Raw genomic sequence first — 18,631 nt, 5'->3', positions numbered from 1 at the left:
CAATAATATTTTTCATGTTTTGAGGGAATGTTGCACAAGTCAATGATCCTGCCAAAACTGAAGTCTGCAATACTGTTTTTATGTCAAGGAAGTCAGTGGAGTTATACCAGTTCAAAACCAGTCTAATAGAATTGAGAATCAGGCCCAGTGACTTCAAAGGGGAAGGGTCAGGCCCATGTATATTAATAATAACATTTTAGAGAATGACTAACAATTGCCAAGCTTCAGTGCTTCCTTCCAAGTGTTCCATCTAAGAATACTGTTACCCCCTGTGCACCCCAGTGACTAGTCAAAGTTTGGGGCCTTGCAAGTTGTTCCATCTGGGAGGAGAAATTGATGATGGAGTCTGATTGGGAATGTTCAGAGTCCTGTTTCTCTGAACACAGGAGAAATCTCAAATCAGAAGACAGCTTCCTTGCTCACATCACCAAACTCTTTCAGACAAGAGTCTGACCCAAAACCTCTCTCTAGGCTTCTCCCAGGGCAACATACCATGTCTCCAGGCTGTGTCTGCTTGGCTTTCTGCTTCTCTCTGTGTCTCTGTCTCTCTACTTGTGCTGTGTCTGTCCCACACATGCAGACACAGATGCACACGTCAACCAAAACAGCTCCACCAAACAAAACCCTAGTTCCTGCATTGTAAAACCTTTGAGCTACAGGATTCAGCTTCTGCTCAGATTTTCCATGTCCCTAATAAATTATACTGGACTCTTACTGGTAACCTACATGAGAAAGGGACTATAGCAATGCTCGGAGGCATCTAGTTATCCAATAAGTGCTAAGTAAGAAGGGGTCTTATGTTTGTTTATATTACATACAGAAAAGCTATGTTAGAAAATGTTAAAGCTGCAAAGTGAAGCGCTGAAAAGTTGGAAAACATCTGAATTAACGTGCAGCCTCAGTTCTGTCCTCTTATGCAAAGGGAACATGATACAGTCCTTAACTGTATGCTCACATACTATTTTTTCCCACATGGATTATCAGCAGGATTTAATCCAGCACCGTCAGATATAGAGAACAGATCTCTTCTACTTGAGTGAAGAGAGTAACTTGTAGGAAAAGCAGACTGTTCTACTCTGTGTGGGTAGAGTGTCATCCCTTTCGGGTGACATGACACACATTTTGCTAATGAGTTAAAAAACTACTAGCCACTGAAAGCCCATGTCACTCAGGTGTAATTTGTATCTTAATAACTGGATGGCAACAGACTGTGAATCCCAGTGATGACTGAACCTGGTGATATTCTAAACAAAAAGAACTCCCAGCCATGCTTGCAGCTGTTTCCGTCACGTCACACCAACTCAGTAGACATTCTAAGCTTCTGAGTAACACATGGACAGAGTGACAATCCTGGAAGATTTATGTTGGTCCATGCAGGTGGCCAATGAGGGGCATGTGCTACTGTGAGGAGCTGTGTGTGCTTGGGATCATTGTGTCTTCTGGCTCTGGTTGTATCGTTGTATGGGTGGTTTTGAAGAACTGCGGCATTTGGGCCAAGTAATCCATCAGCTGTGCAGTTTCCCTCATAGGACCAATTAAATTGTTGCATCCACATTAGCTGTAGAGTAAGGGTGGTGATTGGTCGTTATGTCTGATATCCCAATGGGGTAGGACTCTTAGCATGCTGTAGATACATGGCTTGCTGTTGCACGGGTGTAATTTGTAAAGTCAATATGGCTCAGAACTTAAAAATGGGGTGGTAACAGACCACATATGCCAGTGATGATTGCACCTGGTGCTATTCTGAACAAAAAACACTCTCAACCCTGCTTGTAACTGTTTCCATTAGTTCACATTGACTCAACAGACATTCTAGTCTTCAGACTGGCACACAGAGTAACAATACTTGCTAGAACCTTATTATATAGATAATAATCATAGTCAGCAATAGAGGCAGTGAACTGCACAGAAATATTAACAGCAGTCATTAAAACAGGTGAGACCTGAACCCATGGTCTTATGACTCTTAGGCCAAATTGTATTTGGAAACAGCCTGTCATATATGTGTGTGTTAGAGAGAGAGAAATTTTTACCTGTGATGCAGGCAGTTATGAAAGGACAGTCAAATGCATGAATGCCGTATGAAAACCATGACTCATGCAAGTTAGTATAGTTTTCTGCAATACCTACTATCCTGGATCAAGCCAACCTCTAACTATTAAAGACCAGGATGAGGCCTCTGTGTGGAGCAGATTGTCCCATATCCACCTACTGTAGGTTCTCGTGCTTCCCTCTGAAGCATCTGGTACTGACTGTCAGAGACAGGATACTGGACAAAATGAACCTTGGGTTTGAAACAATATGGCTATTCCTATGTTCTTAATTGCACTCTGGTAAGACTCATTGTATACATCAGCAGGAAACATCTCTAATACTATGGGCTTGTCTACATTACCTGCTGGATCGACGGGCAGTGATCGATCCAGCGGGGGTCGATTTATCGTGTCTAGTCTAGACGCGATAAATCGACTGGCGAGCGCTCTCCCATTGACTCCGATACTCCACCAGGGCGTGAGGTGCAGGCAGAGTCGACGGGAGAGACACCACAGAAAGTAGATCTAAGTACGTCGACTTCAGCTACTTCAGTTATTCACATAGCTGAAGTTGCGTAACTTAGATCGATCTTCCCCACCCCCCCAGTGTAGACCAGGCGTATGACAATAAAACCTCTCTGAGATATACCGATGAAAAATGCTATATAAAAGCTAGATATTTATTATTATTAATCAGACCAGAAACAGTTAAAGAAGATACTACCTTCTAAAAGAGAACAGAAAACCCCCATGTGTTCCTTTAGATATTTTTAGTTTCTTTTGAATCCCCTAACAGATTTTAGTCTCTTTTTCTTGTATTGATTTCAAATGCAGCTTCTCTCAACAGGGCATCACTCCTTCCACTCACTCCTTCAGGATCTCAGACCAAATTTAAACTGCAGTCCTTGTGAAGAGGCTGACTGCCTAATGTTGTAGGTTACATTTGTGGCGCACTGAGTGATGAAGTTAAAAGATCAACATCTTTTTTTCATTCTTTTTTTTTTGGACTTTATTTGCAATTAACTTGGAAGTTAGAGGTCTTTTGAGTACAAAGCTTTCTTCTGCAAAGGATTTCTATGCAATATCAAGTCCAGGCCAGCAGTTCTCAAAGGGTGAAATTCACTCATCAGTTCAACAGCCGCAAAAGGCCATCAACATAGTGAAATCATAGTCTTTCTGTCATGGCAGGGCTGTGTGTGTGACAGTTCTATGTAGCCCAATTTAGAAGAGGGATTTATGCTCAGGGTGGGGGCAGGGATGGGGTGTAGCAACTAGAGCTGTGCAGAGGACAGAAATTCCATATTGCAAAGCATTTTGAGATTTCAAAATTTGGCTTTTTTTCCTAATTGGAACAAAACCTGAAAATTTTGAAATTTTGTCCTATGGAAAATTAAATAAATTAATGAATCCTTTCAGATCTGTTGATACATTTTGCTTCGACAATATCATTTACCGTATATACTCGTTCATAAGCCGAATTTTTTTAGTAAAAGAGGGAAGCACCAGAGAAGGGGGTCTGCTCATGAACGGGGATAGAAAGGGAGAGGTGGGACACAGCCCCTCCCCCCAACAGAGGGAGCAAGGAGAGGCAGCACAGCCAGCAGAGACAGAAGGGAAGAGGCGGGGCCAGAGTCTCTCCGCTTCTGGCCATGCAGCTCTCCCCCCAGCCTCTGAAGCAGCTGCAGCTCCGTGCCGCTCAGTCCTGCCCCCCCCCCCGAGCAGGCTGTGGCCACGCTGCCCGGCCCGCCGGAGCACACTGCGGCTACACCGCCCGGCCCAGCCCACTGGAACATGCTGCAGCCGCGCGCCCGGTCTGGCCCGCCGGAGCAGGCAGTGGCCATGCTGCCCAGCCTGCCAGAGCAGCTCCAGCCAGGCCAGAGACATCCTCCCCTGGCCCTCCCCAGATAAGGTGGGAAGGGATGGGATGGAGAGAGTGTGGGGATCCCGGGCTAGGGGTGCAGTCATGTTGGGGGTGGTCACAGGGGTTACTCCCCTGACCCCCAGCTTCTCCCCCCCAAAAAAATTTCCACCAGTTGCTGTCCCAGCCTGTCAGGGTAAGCAGCTGGCGCGCCGGGACACTTTGTTTACTTAGGTTTATCTCCGTGCTGTGGACGCTCGAGGTAAACAAAATATCTCGGCCCACCAGTGGCTTATCCTAATGGCCCGGGAGCCAAAGTTTGCTGATCCCTGAATTATAGGGTCGGCTTATGAACGGGTTATAAAAATTTTCCATTTTTACTTATCCATCTTGGGCGGGGGGGGGGGTCGGCTTATAAACGAACCGGCTTATGATCGAGTATATACATTTTGATTTTGACTTTTTAAAAATTGTATATTATAATATAGAAAATAATACAACATTTTAAAACATGAACTGTCATTTTAAAATGTAAAATCAAAATGTTTAGTTCCACAAATGTTCAAAACAGGACATTGGCGTTGTCAGAACTTTTTTGGGGAGCGGTGGGGAGGGATTCTCCTAAATGAAACTTAAATTAATCAACATAATTTCCAGAAGTGTTTTGACTCTGACAGAACTGCATTTCCCAATGGAAAATGGTTCCATCACAGTTTTTCCAACCAGCTCTAGTGGACACCAGGATCACAGTTATACAGCTTCAGGGGCCAGAAACCCACAAACAGAAGGTGTGCAAGGATCACAGCTCTTATTCCAGATCAGCAGCTGGAACAGCAGCCAAGGACGGGCTGCAGAGCAGCTGTTCCCTGCCCCACCCACAGGCTAAAGGGTGAATTTCCCCTTCATAGTTCCCCACCCAAAGTCCATATACTCAGTCTTTGTTCTGGTGTTTGTGTGTGTGGAGAGAGTGAGAGAGACAATTTCATTAAGAGATTAAGGAAAGGGCTACTGCATTGGATACATAAACTACAATAGAAAATAAAATGGAAACTTAAAAATTATGTAAAGCAGCTAAAATAGAGGATGGTTCTCCCCCTAAAGATTTTTTACCCAACATATGGTCTACATGGTGCATGCAATAATTTGGCTCTATCATTTGCACATTTTAAAAAATCCATTGATATTTTTATTGCACTAAGAAAAATCTGTTAACTCCAGTGGATGCTGATTGTTTCCATTGTCTGTTAAACCATGTGTCCTTGTTCTCTTTATCTGATCTCGCAATCCACACACTCTTTCTTTTCTTTCACCACGGTTCTCATCAATCAGTTAGTGTTTTTACTAACTGGTTTACAGTTTTTAATCTATTTCCTCATGTTTTCATACAGAAAATATACTTTAACACTGACAGACCCAGGTCATCAGCGGGCAGGATTGAACCGGGGACCTCAGGGGCTTAGTGCGTGAGCCTCTACTACATAGGTTAAAGGTCAACTGGCTGCTAACTAAGTCTCTCTCCCTCCCAATCTCTCCCCAGGAGGTGTGTGGGTTACAATACCACACTATGCAACTAAGAAAAAGGATACACAGATTGTAATAAGGGAATATCAAGCAATATCAGAAGTTCCAGTTTATTTCCTTTATTGTATTGGAGGAAAAGAAAGAAGAGTGTTGTTGACAAGGTGGGTAATGAGGACACACAAAGTTAGTCTGCTCTGAGGATTTTATGTTATTTATTCATTTTCTCTTTTTTAATAATTATTTCAAATCTCTGTTAAGGTTTAAGTAAGGCAATTTACAGCAGCACATATTCGACAATATCTAAAGGTCACCCTTCCTGAAGAATCCCCAAGTGCTTTTACAAACCATGTTGCCTGTCTTGCAATCCTTACATAAGCAGTTCCATAGAAGTCAATGAGATTACTCACATGAGTAAAGACTTTGTGCAGGAGTAAATGTTGTAACATCAGTCCCTGCATAAATGTAGCTACTTCTGGGGTGCGGTAGAAACCCATTAGAACATAGCATGCTTCACAACAGCAGAGAATGGGAATTTTGGCCAACTTCATTGGGTCAAACCTCTACTATGACCAAAATCATGGGATCTATAATGCTGACAAGGGTATGAGTTTAATTGCTTTCTTTAAACAAACAGGCCACAAGAACAAAAAACGCAGGGTTACTACTCAAGGGCCCGATCCAAAACCCAATGAAATCAATGGAAAGACACCCAATGAATAAATTCAGCTTTGGGTCAGACTCAGAACAATTATGCTCCACAGAGGTGCTTGCAATTCTTATCAGCTTCAATAAAAAGTGCAGGTGCTCAGCACATGTGAAGCAGAGGGTCATAAATATTTGCAGGTACAATAAGCTATTAATAATGCCATTAACTATGCTATCTCATACCACTAGAATTGGAAAATACACTGAGACAGTCTAAATGAGAGAGGTTTCACTTCTGACAAATGGATGATCAAGGTTTTGTTCTAAAATATGCTCTCCTTATTCATGTAAATAATGCTGCTGACTTTAATGCATGAGTTGGCTCTTTACCACTGCCCGCAGCTGGAATACCAATTGTTATGCTTATTGCTGAAAACAGATGTGAGGCCTCTGTAGCAGCCTTAGCACAACTAACAGACTGGGAGGGGAGGGGGAAGCAAGTGACTATGGGGAATAAACATGACCTTGTGTCGTCCAGACTTGAGCTTTTTGCCAAAGCCTGTGGTTTTGCAAGATGGAAAGTCTGGCAATTGTTAACTATTGCCATGTGAAATACAGCTGGTTAACTGATGGAAAACTACAGGCTGGAAAACTCCACACTTAACTTAGCTTCTGCTCAGCAGTTATTTTTATGAACAAGCTCTGTAATACTAACAAATTGGATATAAAAAGAGGAAGAAATCTGAGCATGGTGGACACTTCAACATTTGGACACCTCTCAAGTCCCCCTGCAGACAGAAGGCTGGCCACTGGACATGTACAATCATCCACTCGAGACCGCCTCAAGACCATAGATGACTCTTGCCTCTCCACAGCAGGGTAATATAGCACCCCAAATTACCAGACTCATATTTACCCAGGGTCTTGAGCATAGGTGACAAGTGGGGGGGAATGCAGGATCAAGTGTCCTTCCCCTCCCCCCCCCAATTTCTGCTTGGCCTGCCGGGGGGAAAGGGAGAGGGGCTCTGTCCTCCTGCTGCACCTGCCCCCTGCCTTGCTCAGTCTCTGTCCCTGGTAGCCGGGCCCAGGGGGGAGCGGAAGGGGCAGGACCAGCCACTTCTCACGCCGGCCACTCAGGGTTGCTGCTCTGTGCAGCGCGGCAGCTGCCAAAGAGAACCTGGCTGGGGTGGTGGTGGTGGGTCACCCCCCCACCCATGCCCGGCTGCTGCAGACAGGGCACGAGTGAGCTAGAGTCTCCTCGCCCCCAGCACGTTTCGACCCCTGTCCCTGGCAGCTGGGCCCGGGTGTGGGGCAGTCCACCGCTGCTGCTGCCTTCCCAGCCAGGGTCTCTTAGGCAGCTGCTGTGCTGCACAGAGTCAGTGACCCGGAGTGTCCAGCTTCAGCTGCGTGAGAAGCGGCTCTGTCCTGCTCCCCACCCAGGCCTGGTTGTGAGTGAGAGTGGCTGAACGTCCAGGGGGAGGCGCAGCGAAAGAAGGACAGAGCTCCCACCCCGCAGTAACATGGGGCAGGGAGAACATAGCGGTCCCAGGCTGGGTCACAGGGCAGAGGACACACGTGGGCAGGTCACGTGTCCTCCCTTTTAGTTTATGCTGGAGAGTAAATACAGTAGAAACTTTCAGTGAAAGCACTTTTGTTTGCCTGTTTGCATCAACTATCTATCAGCGAGACAGCCGTGTCCATCATTGATTTATTTCCTACCACTGCCTCTCAAAGAGTAAAGTTACCAGGATCTTTGGGTTCAGCAAAACCCCAGGTAACAACAGGATCTGACCCACAAAATGCAACCAACATTATAATATATTAAGATTACAATTAGAGAATTAATATATTAATAAAATAACATTAGAGAATTTACAGCTTCTTATATTACCTTCATATTATGCAGTTTTTGAACTGAAAATGACTGGTTAAATCATATTATAATGTTTGTCCCTGTTTCCTTTGTTAAAATGTGATTTTTATACTGAGTTGAGTAGACTAGACCTGAGATCCCTTTTCTACTATGATTTGGGGGATTGTTATTATTAATCATAATAATTATGAGTCCATAGTTAAGATACCGCTTCTTATATTGAATAGCAGTTCATCCTCAAGGAGTCTCAGTGGTTTTATTGGGATGATTCTTGGAGTGAAGTACTGCTCAATATGAGTGCAGATATTATTTCTATTATTATTTATTATTATGGATTAATCCTTGATGTCCCATTTGTTACACTCCCACAGCATATCAGTGTATTTGCCTATCCTATCCCCCTAAGAGTGTAATGATCTTCCATTCCAGTTCACCAGGCCCACAGCTCATCCAAGCTCTTGTGAGGATTTTTGTTGCTCTAAGTCTGTATAGTGCCTAGCAGAATGGGGCTCAGACTTGGTTGGGGGCATGTCTACACTGCATTGTAAACCCAGGTCTGTGGGAGTCAGACTTGTGGACTCAGTGTTTGCTTGTCCACACTGCATTGTTAACCTGGGTTTACAATTGCTGGACCCGGGTCTTCCAGCCATGCTGACATGTCTATACTGCACTATGCAGATCTTCTGACTTGTGTTTGTGGCTTGACCTGCATCCACACTGCAAAAGGGCAAGTCCTTGATGGATCCTAGGACCCAAGTCCAGGGGGCTGCTGACCTGAGTCAGCAAGATGTGTGTGTGAGGATAAGGGGTATTTGGGCTCAAACTTGAGTCCGAGCAGAGTGTGTGGATACTCTGGATGGCTGTTGTAATACAAATAATAACTAGTCATTGACATCCTTCCTAAAACCTATTTATTCTATATGATGTCCACCAGAAGTGAGTTTAATAATGAGGAGGGGAAGCAGAAGTCACTAAGTCCTACCCACCTCTGGCTCTCCCGGTGCATGCTGCTTTCTGTGTGCCTGTTCTTTACACTGCTGGCTCTTTGGGGGAGGATGGGGCTGGTTCTCTTGATCTTTTCCCCCCTCCATTGTCAGCACTTAACAAACACTTCAGTTCAGTTCCTTCAGTGCCAAAGCGAGTCAGTGGCTGGCTTCCACAGCGCCCCTAAACCGAGCCGAGCCGAGCCAACCCAGGGCAGGTCCTGACTTGCAGCCTCTGCACTGGGGATGGTTCTGCTTCCACTGGACAGAAGGGGAGCGCAATAGACTAGAGCCTGACGTCACTGGGCATCAGCTGACCGTGCAGGGCTCTGCCTGCCTCTTCCAGGAGCCGCTGGAGCAGCAGCGGCAGCCCCGGCCACCGCAGCAGGTCTTTACTCCGCTAATCCTGTCTATCCTGGGCGCTAATGCTCTCTGCGCCGCCGCTGCTAATGCCGGCCAGCGAGACTCACTCCACTCCCTGCCGCCTGCCTGGGGGAGCCGCGCTCGCTGCAGGGCTCGTGCTCACCTCCGCCTGCAAGGACGGGATCCGGATTAAGCCCCGGGGCACCGAGAGCTCATGAGTTTTTTCAGCCTCGTCCACGCGGCCGCCAACACTTTGCAGAGCGAGAAAACTCCCGCTACCTGCTCTCTCCCGGCCGGGTCCCACACCTGGACCGCGGCTGCCCCAGTCCCCACTGAGGGCGGCTGGAACTGAAGGCGCCCGGTCACGCCTCTGTCCCCGGCCCCCGTGGGACGTGGCGGGGCCAATGGAGGCTCGGAGGCTCGCCTGGAAGTGCCGAGGAAACAACCCGCGCTCCGAGGTGCTCCTCGCGGGGCTCTGAGAGTTTGGTTTGCTTTGTTCAATGCCCCGCGATGGCTCCCGGTCCTAGGCTCTCCCCTGGGGAGGGAGCCCCGTAACCCAGAGCGGCCCCCCCAGCCGGACATGTGCTGCTGCAGGTCCCCGCTCGCAGGAGAAAAAGCACCCAGTCCCGCTGGGCTGGAGTTGCCTTTCGCAACCGCTCTCTCCGCCCCTGCCAGCCCGCCCGCCCGGGAGGATGCTGCCGCCGCTGCCCAGCCAGGGATGCGGCACCGCGCACTGCCCTGCCCGTCCCGTGCCCCGGGGCTGCCTGGCCCCCACTTCTAGGTTTCATGAATGACCTCGGCAAAGACCTTGCTGGGTGGTTTTGTTCTCCTCTCGCTCTTGCCCGGATGGCTTCTGCGGACCGGCGCCTTCGGGATGACAGCGGGTCAATGAGTCCCCCGCTCCCCGACTCCCGGGGAGAGTAACAGCTGCACCCCGGGGGGCTGAGCTGCCCGGTCGGACCGCCGGGGCTGCGGACTCTGGGGGTGCATGTTGCACCGCTCCGTGCTCCAGCAGCTGCTCGCTGGATGGGACCAAGGCTGCTCCGTCCCCGGGACGTTGCCTCGCTGAGCCTGGGGGCGGGAGGGGGGGGGGCACTTTGCCGGTCCATGGGCCTCTCCTCCTCCTCCTCCCTGCGCTGCGCGGTGCCAAGCCAGACATCACAGCGGCGTGGCTGCACCTGCTAAAAACCAACCGGCGGCAGAGCCAACCAGCCCTCTTCCCTCCCCCGCCCAGCCCCTGTGCCATAAACCAGCCCGGACTCGCGGCATGCAGCAGGGGACCAACCCGGCTCTGCCAGGAGCGGCCGGCGCGCCAGGCATGGGGCGACCCGGCCCTGCCACCCTCCGCTAACCGCCCGCCTCTCGATGTGACACTCGCCCACCCCGACACCCCCTCCCGCTGCTCCCCCGCCTCTGCCCCCCAGCCGCCATGGAGCTCTCCGAGGTGCGGTGCCTGAGCGACAGCGAGGAGCTGTACACCATCAACAGGACCCCCCCCTGCAGCGGCCGCGCCAGACCCCAGCGCCTGCTGTGGCAGACCGCGGTGCGCCACATCACCGAGCAGCGCTTCATCCAGGAGCAGAGCAGCAGCAGCGGCGGGAGCAGCAGCGGGGGCAAAGCCCTGGGCTCGCAGGACTCCTGCTGCCCCAACCACCACCCCTACCCCCCGCGGCGCCCGTCCGAGCGCCACAACAACGGGGGCACCAAAGTCTTCCCGGAGCGCACCAGCAGCAGCGGGGACCTGGGCTTCCTGCACCTCGACTGCGCCCCCAGCAACTCCGACTTCTTCCTCAGCTGGGGCTACACCTACCGCGGGGTCATCTTCCCCACGCTGCGCAACTCCTTCAAGTCCCGGGACCTGGAGCGCCTCTACCAGCGCTACTTCCTGGGCCAGCGGCGCAAGTCCCAGGTGGTCATGAACATCCTGGACGTGCTGACCAAGCTGACTTTGCTGCTGCTCCACCTGACCCTGGCCTCGGCCCCCATGGACCCCATCAAGGGCATCCTGCTGGGCTTCTTCACCGGCATCGAGGTGGTGATCTGTGCCTTAGTGGTGGTCAGGAAGGACACGACCTCCTACACCTACCTGCAGTACAGCGGGGTGGTGACTTGGGTGGCCATGGCCACGCAGATCCTGGCCGCTGGCCTGGGCTGTGGCCTTCTGGGCGACGGGATCGGCTACGTGCTCTTCACCCTCTTTGCCACCTACAGCATGCTTCCACTGCCCCTCACCTGGGCCATCCTGGCTGGGCTGGTGACCTCCCTCCTGCAGCTCGTCATGCAGCTGGTCATCCCTAGGCCGGCAGTGATTTCCCTCAACCAGGTACCCTCTTCATAACGTGGCAGCCAGCCTGCACTTCTGCCCCAGGATGTGCTGGGGGGGGGGTATAATAGCCCTTGCTTTCTTTAGTCATTGAAATGTGTGTCACTGGGAGGAGAAGGACAAAGATAAGAGACATTGGTTGAAGTAGGAAAGCCCCCTAGGAGAGGGAGCGTGGTCTGGGTTAAGCGCCTGAATTGGGGCAAGGGGGATGTAGAGGTGGGTTTGCTGAATTCCGCCCCTCCCCCCACATATCTCACTGCTGCCCCTTGAAACACTTTTTGGGGGGAGTGGGAGTTGGGGCACCCTGTCACTTCTCCCCTCCTCGGTTCAAGCACTAAGCCAGTAGTTAAAGCACAGGGACTGGGAGGCAGCCATACTGACACCTCTTCCCAGCTGTGCTCTGATCTATGGCAAATCACTTCACTTGTTTGTGCCTTTTGGTTTCCTCACTCTCAAAATTATACCCTACCTCCCAGGGGTGTTGGGTGTGTGGAGCACTTTGAGATGCTGGCATGGAAAGTGTTGTAGAAAAGTGTGAAATGTTATTAATTACTTTCTTTTCTATAAGAACATAAGAATGGCCATACTGGGTCAGACCAATCGTCCATCTAGCCCAGTATCCTGTCCTCTGACAGTGGTCAGGGTCAGGTGTTTCAGAGGGAATGAACAGAACAGGGCAGTTATTGAGTGATCCATTCCGTGTTGTACAGTCCCAGCTTTTGGCAGTCAGAGGCTAGAGACGCACAGAGACTCTTGGCTAACAGCCGTTGATGGACCTATCCTCCATGAACTTATCTAATTCTTTTTTATATCCTGTTATAGTTTTGGCCTTCACAACATCCTCTGGCAATGAGTTCCACAGGTTGACTGTGTGTTGCGTGAAGAAGGGCTTCCTTTTCTTTGTTTTAAACCTGCTGCCTACTAATTTCATTGGGTGACCCCTGGTTTTGTGCTATGTGAAGGAGTCAATAACACTTCCTTATTTACTTTCTCTCCACCATTCATGATTTGATAGAACTCTATCATATCCCCCCTTAGCAGCTGCTTTTCCAAGCTGTAAAGTTAACCTCTCCTCGTGTGCAATGGAACGTCTGAGGGTCAGAGCTGAAGCCCATTGAAATAATGGAAAGACTCCCACTGAATTCAAAGGGCTTTGGATCCAGTTCTTAGGCAGCCATCCAAACAGTCAAACCACCCAACATTGGTTTACTGGTAGAGGTGGGTCTTCCTGGGTCAAACAGAAGTGTACTGGGCACTTTGAAGGACTCACTTAGGACAGGAAGTTTATTGCCTGGTGGAGGTTGTGTGTGCTGTTTTCTGGCTGACAGACCCTTGTGGGACAAGCTCGGGCACGAACGGGGGCTCGGTTCTGAAAATGTTAACTGCGTAGGGGCAGGAAGGAAGGATAGAGAGAGTAAATTAAGGACTAATATTACTTAGCACTCCCATAGCCCCTTTTGTCCTACAATTTCAAAATCACTTTACAAACACTAATGTACTAAAAATTGCAACATCCCTGTGAAACTGAGAAATCTGACATTTTGCTAAGCTTTTTTCTCCCACTCACTGGGCAGCAATGCAGAACTCAGTCATTTAGATGCTCCTTTCCCCCTTTCTAGAATGTCATGGTTCTGTGCTCCCAGTATTTCAGATCAGATTATCATGTAAACGTGACTGACTAAAGTGGAAAGGGAAGGCAAGGGGGGAGTTCTCAGCCAGAGGAAAGCACATAAATAGTGTCATTTTTCTGATTTGGAGAAAGTATCTAGCCTCATTTGTGTCTTCTGCTGTTGTTGCCACATGACTGTAAGAGACATGCAAGTAGAAGGTGTGCACATTCTTACACTAGGAGTTTTGACTAGATGGGTCTCCTGGCAATCAGATGCCTCAAACCGGTCTCATGGCAGCCAGTTGATTCTGCTTATGTCCTTTAGTACTACAGCTATTCCATTTCATTTATTTATCCTTGACCCGATGGTCACTGTGTGCACCTTTAGGAGCCTTGCTTTATTTCTGATTGCACTCATTTACTGTAACCGCTGGTCTGATTGGCTGCCTTTGCTTGTTAATGTCAAGGCTCTTTATGATTTAGATACAGGAGTGTCTTACTTGGCGTTAGCTGTTAGAATATGAACTAGTTGTGCTGTACTGTAAAGTCTTTGCTGCATAAAATTAAATATATTACAAAAAGGAGTACTTAGAACAATCAAAATAATTGTCTATGGCAGGTTTTCAAAAATTCCCGATCCAGTTTCACTTACAGAAATATACTTCCATGATCTTTTTTTGTTATGAGTAATACTGTATAATCTGCTTCATGCATTTCAGTGCAGCTAACTAATCTTTTTGGGGGAAGGGGGGTCATTCATAACATAGACATTTCATAACATAACATTCATAACATAGACTTGGGAGAGATACCAATTATCCCTTCTATTTGATAGCACAATACCTAGTCAGTTATATGAATGAAATGCTATTGAACCATGCAAAATGATAAACTACTTGCTATATGATTGTCTTTATGAACTAAAGATATAGAACCAAGTAATATTCTCCACACACTATTCCATACGTGGGTATTGTTTTACACCTTAACAGACCCAGTTATTTAAACTATCAAATTATAAATTGCTTCAGCACTTTTTTCTCCACTAGAATATTTGATTTGACCTGATCCTCCACCTCCCTGCCAGTGGAAAGGATATTAACATTTATTTGACATTTCCTTTTTTTTCTTTTTTCTTTCTGTCCCCTTTGTCCCCCCACTAAGCATTCTCCTGATTTAAGGGAATATAGAGATTATAAGAATATTATAGCTCTCCCCTCCCCCCCCCATAAAAAAATGTTTCAGAGAATACATAGTTCAGACTATTTTATTTTCTGATCTTGTATTAAAGTGGAGGAGGAATAGAACAGTAAGTAAAGCCAGCAGCTGGCAGGCGTGTGACCTCTATTGACACTGGGCGCTCTCCTCTGGCTCTTGGTGCTGAACATCCTTTGCCTTTTTATTTTTGGATGTAGAACATTTTCATTTGGCTCCCTCTTGTGGTTTCTTGTTACTTCCAATAGCAGCTTCTCTCATCTCCCAGCTTAATTTGATATTCCATAGGCTTTCACTCTGCCAGTCCAAATGGTGGGCATGATCCTGCCAGGTGCTTAGAAACTCCTGCAAGGCACTGAATGCCCTCAGCTCCTGTGAAGTAAAGGAGAGTTGGATGTGCTCAGTACCCCCACAGAACTGGATCTATTGTCTACATGATAAGGCATAGTTTAGAATAAGTTTTCTGGTACTGCACTAAGACGCAATCAGGTACTGCACTAAGACAATGAATTGTAATTCAAATCACATTGTCTACCTTGTACACTGTATTGATTTCTTGCATGGTAAAGTGAAGGAACAGGAAACCATTAAACAATATTCATTGCGTAGGGGCAGCACATTATAAAGTCGTAGTGATAGGATGGCTGCCCTATCATGTAGTTTAGAATAACTCGTATTGTTATTCTTATCATGTCCACAATGTACGAGGCTCTGTACACTCACATGGGAAGATACAGCCCAAAGGGTCGCTTTGCACTGTTATAGCCATTTCCCTCTGAGGCTTTCAAAGCATTTTAAAATTATTCATGATTTAAGCCCCATAACACTGTCAATATTATTTTACAGATAGGTGCAGATAGTTTAAATGACTTGCCCAAGGTCATACATTAAGTCTGTAGGAGAATTCAGCTATCCTGATCTTCCAGATAAAACTGTCTCTTTTATCATATGGTTTATTTTACCCAGGTTGTAAACATCAGATTCTCTGACCCGTGACTATCTAATAATATTACATGCAGTGTTGTTGCAGCTGTGTTGGTCCCAGGATATTAGCGAGACAAGGCGGGTGAGACAATAAAAGATAAAATAAAAATAAAAGATATTACCTCACCCATGTTGTTTCTCTAATAATGTTATGGAAGCTGTAATAATTTAGCCATCTGGATAGACAGGAAGGTGTGTAGCTACCTACATTAGACCAGCTACATGAATTAAAATATGCCAGGAACGATGGAAAAGACAGAAGGTGAAATTCTGAGTTTTTCTGGAAATAGAAGTTTTTCCATTGACTTCAATGGGGATTTCATGCAGGGAAAATATTGCATACAGTACAGAATACAATAGCATGGTCTAGAGCGTAGCTAGTTCATTAGCTTATCCAGTAGTATCCATGTGGACAATGGGTCTGATTCTTTTCTTACTCATACTGGTGTAAATCAGGAGTAACTCCATCAAATAATGAAGTTATAGTGGTGTAAGAGGGAAGTCAAGTAGCATGTGTCCTGTTTTCTCTTTATCCTAATTAATTAAATTTGTTATTGAGAAGCATATACTCAGATGCAGCTGAAAGTCTTCAGTAATATTGAACATCAGACACACAGAGTTTGCCTTTTGGGGTAGCTGTGGTTTTTGTTATTGAAGGCACACATTTTAATGCATAGAAATATTGCCCACAGTTCACCATTTTCTCCAGTAGTCATTTTCAAGAGGTTATGTGAATTTTCCTCCACTGCTTTTCCAAAATATTATTTAATCTATGATTTATTTATAGCACTTCCAGGGGGAAAGGAGAGGAGGGGAGGAAAAGAGAGAGAAATGAAATGAGAAATGATATGAAGAAAACAAAATTAGATCTACTCAGGCCCAGTTCTGCAAGATGCCCAGCACCTCTTGGAAGATTCTGAGAATTCTCATCTTCCATTGACTTCCAGTTGGGAGTGCTGAGAACTGTACAGGCAATGTTGAAAGCCCACAAAGAGGGTCTGATCCCGTAGTCCTGGTGAAGGCAAAGCTTTTGTTGACTTCCCTACGAATTTTCCCTGAGTAAGGATTGCAAGATCAGGCTCAAAGTCCTTACCCCACTAAAAACATAACTCTCATTTTTATATGCTTTTTATTTTATTCGGTCAGCTTCGGTGAAGTTTGCTGCAGACATTCCTATAAATGAATTCCCAGAGAGTGTCTGTTTGTATTGTATTTATGATTGTGTTTTCCTTTATTGGATTATAAAATATAAAGAGTAAATTATCTGCATCAGGAATATAGAGAATAAACAATTCACTGCATTTTATATTAATATACAATACAGGCAGATGATGCCATAGATATGAATTCTGACAGGCTGCAAGATAATCATGTAAGCCATGTATATAAACTGGATTTTTATGCTCCACTCCTGCAACCATTGCTCACCTAAGACAATGAGCCTACCCATGTGAGAAATAGCTACTCAAACTGATGGCTTGGAGGATCAAGTCTAAATTATGTACATTAAACAGGGCTTTTCAAAAGAGTTAAGGAACACTACTAAGATTAGTTAGACCTGAAATTTGATCCTTCTCTTAATAAATCTCTTTGCAGAGGCTATGCAGTTCTTTAGATTTATATGGGTTGGTTTTTTTCCAGACATGTTTCAGAGTTATTATAAAAAAAAGATGACAAATGGCAACCTTACAATACCAAACTAGTATAAATGTGTAACGGGGCTAAAAGATTTTGTAAACACATTTTACCTTCATTATTTCCAATAATTTATTGTTGATATCAGTGTGGGAATTTTGCCAAATACCTTGGCAGTATCCTTTAAAATATTTTAGTCTAAAATAGTTTTAAAGACCAATTTGAATTTGAAAGTTGAAAAACGATTAAACTGTTTCACTCTTTAGCCCTAAAGCCTCCTTCATAGCACAATTTACTGTCAAGTTTTACTGCCATTTTTTACCTGGGGTGACTTATAAACTGATTGTATTTTTTTAGATTGGATTATGAACTTGTTTCTTTTTATATCCCAATGAGTATCAGTGGGTCAAAGCATAATTAGATTAGAACTGGATATACTTTTCTCTGGAGCAGCTGCAATAATGTGCTACATAGGACAAATGCATTAGTCAGATTTACAATTTGATGATTAATTGCATTTTGAGAGTTCATCAGAAATGGAGTAATCCAAGCAGGAACATGGATGAAGCCTGTTTTTATCACTGAGCTTTATCACTGAGTTTCAGACAACAGCAGACTAATGCACTTGCCTTCAGTGGAGGTTAGTATGATCATTTTGATAGAATATTGTCAAAATCGCTCTGATGATGATTTTTTCCCCATGATCAAAACACGGGGATGTGCTAGTTTGGCCAAAATAGCAACTTCCAACAAAAACCACTTGCCTGCTAGCATAGTGCACCAAGGTAGTTATTGATCATGAATGGATTGGGTTGGCCCAGACCTTTTTCAGATATGCAAGAGATTAAAGGACGGTAGCATCCCCATACTCACTCCTGTATTCTTGCCTGCCCAGCCTGTGAATCTGGCCATGGCCTGGAAGGAGGAATAGCTGCAGCTATTCAACTGATACTTCCCCCTGTAGGCAAGTGGGAGGAGAGGAGGCCCTGGGGTGGGAGGAGTTTGGGCTCTTCCCCCATTGCTAGAAGAATAGTTGGCAAGGCACACATTGGGGTAAGCTGCTGTATGGAATGGGGTGAAGTAACTTGTTTCCAGAGCAGGAGAGCATGGTTCTCTGAGTTATTTGGTCTGCTCCTGGTTCAGTATAGCTACCTACTCAGGGCAGACTGTAATATTACAATCTAGCCCAGTGCCGGGGCACATATGCAAAATATGTCATTTATTTGTACAATGTATACTTGAACATTTACAGATCGATTCCAATCTCAGTTACACTGATGTAAGCCAGGAGTAAATGTGATCAGTCTGGCGTGTAGGGCCTGAACCAGAGAGATGCTAACACTCCCAATACCCATTGATGTGCTGGCGTTCAGCATAGCTTGGAGCCATGCCCAAAGGAGTCTTGCTAGGTGCTGAATGAATGGAAGGCACTCAGCAGTTTGCATAGGGGCCTAATTAAAGCCCATTGAGGTTAATGGAAAGACTCCCATTGACTTCAGTGAGCTTTGGATCAGAGTCTAGGATTGATTTTTATTGAGGAAAACCAGCACGATTACTCAGCATTTCTACAAAATGTTACAAGTACATTC

At 46.2% G+C, this 18,631-nt stretch overlaps 1 protein-coding gene across 1 annotated transcript in view; it reads left to right on the top strand.

Annotated features, from left to right (window-relative positions):
* Nucleotides 1-10,705: 10,705 nt before the first annotated feature.
* ADCY8 (adenylate cyclase 8) overlaps nt 10,706-18,631 on the top strand; it is a 199,077-nt gene continuing 191,151 nt past the window's right edge. The window contains exon 1 of the mRNA XM_026659238.1: nt 10,706-11,599. Coding sequence (XP_026515023.1) covers nt 10,706-11,599 — 894 coding nt within the window. The remainder of the gene's footprint in view (nt 11,600-18,631) is intronic.

The sequence above is a fragment of the Terrapene carolina genome, unplaced genomic scaffold (genome assembly GCF_002925995.2).
Source record: "Terrapene carolina triunguis isolate 2854851 unplaced genomic scaffold, T_m_triunguis-2.0 Scaffold58, whole genome shotgun sequence".
NCBI classification, from domain to species: domain Eukaryota; kingdom Metazoa; phylum Chordata; order Testudines; family Emydidae; genus Terrapene; species Terrapene triunguis.
This window is presented reverse-complemented; position numbering and strand designations above follow the sequence as displayed.